Raw genomic sequence first — 6,531 nt, 5'->3', positions numbered from 1 at the left:
ATGCAACAGCTTTTAAACATGTAACCTCTTCTTCCTCAAAGTACAAACCCATAAAGGCTTATGTTGGTATGGATTTCAGCTGCAAATGATATGGCAACCCATACAAACCAGACTCATAAATTTCTGGAAAAAAATACAAAATGGCTTCAAACAGGCCAATATTAAATACTGGAACTAGTTCAAAAAAATCCTAGTCCTTATTGATCTAAAAGGCTTCAACCTCCCCAACTGAAGAGCCAGCTAAGCCAGATTCTGACCAGGAGGAGCTGAAGCACCAATTGGAAAGTCTGAAAACTCCCTGACTGTGAGGGGTGCTGGGCACACACCTGTCCAGGCCCCTGGTTCAGATCCTGTATTTTCTCATCCCTCTCGTAGCTCACTCTTCAGAATTTAGAAAATGAAGGTTTAAGGGAAAGATTAATTCAAGTACACCAACAGCAACAGTTCAAACATTTTACTAAATCAATTCACACAATTTCAAAATTGTAAATATAATTAAGGACAACAGGGTTTCTGTATTTTTTTTCTTCCAGATTTATCATTAAGACAATAAACAAACACAAATTAGGTTTATAGCATCTGTTCTTTTAAAAAATGAAAGGAACGCCACTCCATGTATTGATAAAGCACCACAACACAGTTACAAAATAGGGTCGGCCCGTTTCTTTCACAAGTAAAAGACTACATACTCCTACCAGCTTTCTGCTTTAATCCATACTTCATTAAAATAAAACTATAAAATCTCCTAGATTACACTAAATTCAGACGATGCCTGGTATACAGTGCATTAACAGCAGTAATGCCAACTATCAGTGCCAACATAAAACATTTTAGAAAGTAAAAACAAAACAAAAAACCTCAAAACAAAACAAAAATCAACAGGAAAAACAAAAAAAAATCCACCTTTATTCCCCTAGATGAGCAAAATTTAAAATAAGGGATGCTCTGCTTCACAATGAGTTGAGGACGATGGGTAGAAGGGGGGGCTGGTACTGTTGCTTTCTAGGCTTAGTTGGCATCTAGTTTGGCCATTTCCTGCACGTATATCCCTATACTCTCGCTGTCGAAGAGCACGAAGTACACCGTCTTGATTGAAGAGGACATTGTTGACACAAAATAGCTGGAGATGGCTTTCAGGATCAGCTGAGCAGCCGTTTGCTTTGGGAAGCCGTTTCTAGGAGGAGAGACAGAAAAAAAAAAAAGAAAATAAAGACTTGCTGAACGAGCTTTTGATGGTGTAACCTCGCAGGGAAGGCCCTGTCTTTTCTCTATTGCAGCATGGTAAATAAAGCTACAAAGCTGGTGTTTACAGTCTGAATTACAAAATTGTTTGTTTAGGCAAGACTAAAAATGTTCAGACAGGAAAAAAAAAAAAAGCATTCCCGAAATATGAATACAGAGCTCTCACACATTAATGGATTGAACCTTACAATCCCAATGGGTCAGTTATTTAACAGACAAGTAAACCAACAGCCTGGAGCGTTCAGGGAAGCAGCATGTACGTTAAGAGCTGAAGAGTCAAACCCGTCCCGAAAGCAAACCAACCATTCCAGAAACATAAAAAGGACCAGAGAACTTGATGTAGAAAATGAAGCATGAATAAACACAAAGTACAAAACAGTTCTACCACTATTAATGGTTAATACTACAACACAAAATTAAAGAAATTACTCGTACAGCCTTGCAGCAGACTGAAGAGAGAACAAGTTGTAGTAGTCTGGTGGTGAGAACCACCCCTGGCAACACCCTTGCCATTTCAAATGTGATCGGAAAAGGACACTGAGCAAGGCTGCTCTCCTGGGGCACAGTGAGCCTTGCCCAGATGGGCTCAGACTAACTTTACTGAGCTTGGGAAGCCAAGGTAGCTGTGTCAGGGCTGAGGACAGACTTAAGGGACTTGAAGGTTTTTCTAAAGCCAACCTCAGCATCACTTCCACCACTCCTTCCATCCTTTTTAATTCCAAGCTCACTCAAAGTAAGCACAGGCCTGAGGAAAGTATCTTGAAAGACATCTGCTTGGTATCGGCTGGAGAGATCTGAGCACCAGAGGCCTTTCTACTCCTCTAGCAATGACTAAAGATGAGGCTCCTGCCCCCTTCTTCTGGGGAAGCCAAGACAAACAGAACAACCCTTGCTGCTTTCTCAAATGACAAAACTGCATGACTGAATTTCAAAGCTCAGCGCCTAATCTGGGAACTCTTCTTACAAGCTTTTTTCACATTTTTATTTAGCAGCCCTTGTCTGAAAGTTTCATCTAATCTCAAAACAGGTCAAGCACAAGTAGAATGATCTGAACAAAGCCGTGACCTGAACTGTGAGTTTTAGAGGTCACGGAAAACTCCCAGCCTGGGGTTTCGCCCCGGCCGAAGCCTGAGCACGCTGCTACGAGTAGAACCCAGACAGAATTTGAAAGAGCCCATGGAACATCACCTGTTCCTTGACACGCATTTGCAGATGTACGATGGTCAAAACTCCCTGATATGTACTATTAATATTACTAAAAATTTACAGATTACACAGATGGCTGAGTCTCTCGGAGTTTCCTCAGCAGTTCGAAGAAGCTGGGCTAAATTCACCTCTGGCACTAACAGGTGCAGCATCACTTAGCACGTGCTCACTGAAGCACCAGACTCTGGTAATAAAACGCTGTTGTACTCTCCCTCTCGTTACATGCTGCAGGACACAAAATGAGAAAGGCAACTGCCTGTGTCATGGCCCGCTTACCGCACACTGCTTTACCATAAAATACACTCCGAGAGCAATTCTGTGGTAGTGCTGCCTGTAATGTGATATTATACATGCTGCCTGAAGATAATGCTTGTGATATTTCAAAAATGACGACATGAAAATAGCTCATGCTGTTTCTTTCTTTTCTGAAAATGCCCAATTTTTTTCTTTTACTTAAGAAGACAAAAAGGAAAAAGCATTGTGAGAAAACCTTGTACCCTTCCAAAGCCAACTGAGCTGGTCAGGGAGAATCAGCTGTGTGACAAGTTAATCAACTGAGAGCATAGTTTTGACATGAGTTACTTCCTACTGTTGGCTTACATAGAGAAAAAGACACAGACTCAGCAGGCCTCCACATCGGATCGCTTGCTAGTTACTTAGGAATGCTGCATCCTGGCATACATTGAGCAGATCTTTGAGGAATTTTGCTCCTCAGCAGGAATTGTCACGCAGGCCAGCATCAAAATCAGGGTATAGGCCTTTTCTGAATTGCTCACAGGCGACTCTGAAGCCCTACGACTTCCACTTTAGTTGTGTTCCAGCAACGCAGTCGCAATGGGGCAAAGGAAAGAAGAGCAGCCTGGTCAAAGGGAAGCTGACTAAAGGAAATTGTTTAGGACCACTGTCTCAAAAGAAAGGAAAGAGACAGAGCAGAAAAATCATCAGAAAGGTGCTGACCCAACGGCCATGTGTGGGCTGCAAGAAGAAACAGAAGCCTCTTGTGTTGATCTACCAGTTTGAGTTAAATTCTTGTGAAAAGGCAGTTGGAGACTTTAGCCAAGCTAGTGTCAATTCAGATCAAAGTCAGAGCCTCAGGATGAAATCCCTACTCCGAGGATGATTTTACGTTCAATCCTCAACTCTCCTTTCCCTGTTCTCCTGCTGGCCCTACCAGACTGAACTCCAGGCTACCTCTGTACAGCACCCAACTTGTGCTTTCCACAAGTTGGCTGTAGCTGAGCATCTGGCCCACTGAATCTACAAGTGTGCTATTTTATTTCCCGCCGTGATTTATTTGAACTGCCCTCATGTAATCCCATTCCTCAACTATAAAAGAGAATGAAACTGTTTATGTGGGTTTATTGGGTGATGTCTGCTTGACAGATGTCTGTACCAGAACAGCTGCATACATGTGGTGTCTTTGGCATTTGCTGTCTTTAAAAGCTTTACTTTTATTTTTTTTAACGCTTCTGACATCATAAAAACAAGTAAAGAGTATTGTCAGAATGTATTCTCTTCTCCCCAAAATTAATTTATGCTCGAATATCTCCAATTAAGAGAAAAAAGGGAAAATACACAACCTCATATATTTCTCAAAGCCTGTTGATCTCTCTCCACCTTTTTAAAGCACCACTTCAACTGGCTTGAGTGAGAACGATGTGCATATGCCAAGTGGAGAACTCGGCCACAGACCTTGCCTGTCAGTAACCACATTTCATAACAGGATGTGAATCTCATGATTATTCAAGGGTTTCATCATCTTCCAACACCAATCAACTGCTTCACAACCAGGGTTGGGAATGGTTCTTTGCTGGGAGCTATCCAGAAAAGAAAGGGCTCTGTGGAAGAGCCTTGACATGGTCTTGCTTTAGGCACCTACATAACCAATTCTACAGTCACTCCACAGTCCGTGGAGGAATTTGGTTCCTCCCAAAGAGCGGTTCAGAGCCGCTCTTTGTATGGACTAGCCCGTGAATCTGACGGCTAATTCAACAGCTCTCTATGAACCCTCCACTATATTTCTCTACCATTCCACAAAGTAGGCTCATGTTACCTCCTTAAAATGACACCCATGCAAACTACCCTTATTTGGAGCTTCGTCTGATGCAAGTCACTTAAACTTATTATTTTAGTGAAACTTCTATTTCTTTATTGTCTTTCAAACAGCACTTCCTGCCCTAACCCACAGAAAAGGCAGGAATTAATCTAGTGTTGCAACACGGCACAATGGGAAGAATATTCTTGCTGTACATCAGCCAACGTCTGGCAAATTCAAAAGGGGCAGTTGTTCAGGTTAAACAGAGAACTGTAAATTCAGCCTAGATTTGGCCCTCGGTCTTCATACCAAGCCATCATTATGGGCAAAGTGTTCCAAACCTCCCTCCCCACCCCAAACCCGAGAGCCTCAGATTAAAAGGTGTAGTCCACGTTCAGACTCTTCAGGACGTGATCCAACCTTCGAAGGCACTGAGCACCCTGTACGAAGCCAGAGGACCTTAACTTTAGACTTTGGCTTTCAAAGACCTTGGCAAAGTCTTCTGAGGCCTTTTGCCTCTGAGCGAGGCCCGTGATGTGAACTGCACTGAATTCGGCTTGAAGTGACTCTGCAAATCTTGGGAATCAGGGCACTTTGGGTTTGCTGCTTAAATGAACATTAGGCTATGACTTCTGGCCATCCTAAGACATAGATTGCAGTAAGTTTATCTATGCACTAAAATTAGGTAAAATCGACCCCGTTTCTTCATGTTCACCTCCACATCCCCAATTTATCTGAACAAATCGATAGTCTGAAAAAACTCTTTTAATATCCTATTTAAAAGTTCATTTTATGCTCTTTAACTTATTTGTATGCTTTAAGACTCTGCAGGGATCACAGCTACACCTGCCAAAGCTGAACTAGTATTCAGAATACTGCAGGCTCCGTGCACAGCTTGAACAGACCTAGAAGAAACTTTTCATTTAGGGAACTGATCTAAACGAACAAGAATAAAGTCAGCACTGTAGCAATGGGTTCTGTACATGAGAAGGGACTGGAACATATAATGCAGCCTTTAGAAAACGTGACCTGTTTGGCATCAGGTCTGTGTAACAGCCTTACCTGCCGCTGCCAATTGAAGGAAATGCAATTGATTTCAGCTTCTTTTCATCAGCCAGAGCCAAGCAGTTCTTCACTGTCTTTTCCAGCAGCTCCTCACATTTGTCTGAGCCCCAACCTGGGCTATTACAGTGGATCACAAATTTCGCAGGCAATCCATGGCCAGCACTGACAACAGCTAGTAAGAAACGAAAGTGAAACGTAATTGTTCTTTTCTCTTTAGGATTAAAAGAGTACATATGTGATTACAATAGCAAACAACTGACAGACATTCCTTTAGCCCCTGTGAATGTTTTAGATTACAAATCACAGAGCCTGAAAATATAACAACATGATTACAGAGACTTTGTATTTTCCATTTCCAGCTGCACTTTGCTATGGTAATTTATAAATCATAGCTATAATCGAGCTTATTTTAGAGAGAGCAAAAATTCATGGCTGACATCAAAGAAAACACATTTATATTGGGGATTGTGCAAACTTGTGTAATGTGTAAGGCAAAAGGCAGTACTCTGTCAGAACACAAACCCGTTCAAGGGATGACCTCGCTTTGGTTCAGCTTATTGCAGAGCTACAGTAAATATCAGGATGCTGGACAGTCGCACAGAGTTATAACCTGTGTGACCTTCAGCTACTCCTGCTAAATACAGTTTGTTTAGCTGGTTTCTGATCACACTGCAGAGCAGACTGGAGCCGTTCGGAGCTACTAGTGCTCTGCAAACTGGTCAGGAAGGCTGGAAAATAGGTGAATTTAGATTTTTGCTTTGTTTCTGGGTAACTGTAAAGAAGACATTTTGTGCGATTTTGAGTTTGGGCCTGGTCTTGTTAGAACTTTTTTGTGTATGGGTCATCCACGACCACTTAAAACTGGTTTTACTTTATCTCTTTCATCACGTTCTTGACAGATGGTTGGAGAGGATACATTTATAGATTTACAATGTTTAATTCACACTATTCATGTATCACAGGCAAGGCCTTGCATGTACAAA

General features: G+C 41.9%; 1 protein-coding gene across 4 annotated transcripts in view; it reads right to left on the bottom strand.

Annotated features, from left to right (window-relative positions):
- Positions 1-439: 439 nt before the first annotated feature.
- MACROH2A1 (macroH2A.1 histone) overlaps positions 440-6,531 on the bottom strand; it is a 47,077-nt gene continuing 40,985 nt past the window's right edge. For all 4 annotated transcript variants that reach the window (XM_074916589.1, XM_074916591.1, XM_074916590.1 and 1 more), the window contains exons 8-9: positions 5,546-5,720; positions 440-1,174 (exon numbers count right to left, since the gene is read on the bottom strand). In XM_074916589.1, coding sequence (XP_074772690.1) covers positions 1,009-1,174; positions 5,546-5,720 — 341 coding nt within the window. In that variant the 3' untranslated portion in view covers positions 440-1,008. The remainder of the gene's footprint in view (positions 1,175-5,545; positions 5,721-6,531) is intronic.

The sequence above is a fragment of the Athene noctua genome, chromosome 12 (genome assembly GCF_965140245.1).
Source record: "Athene noctua chromosome 12, bAthNoc1.hap1.1, whole genome shotgun sequence".
Lineage (NCBI taxonomy): Eukaryota > Metazoa > Chordata > Aves > Strigiformes > Strigidae > Athene > Athene noctua.
The sequence above is the reverse complement of the archived record's forward strand: the minus strand, read 5'-3'. Positions and strand labels throughout refer to the sequence as shown.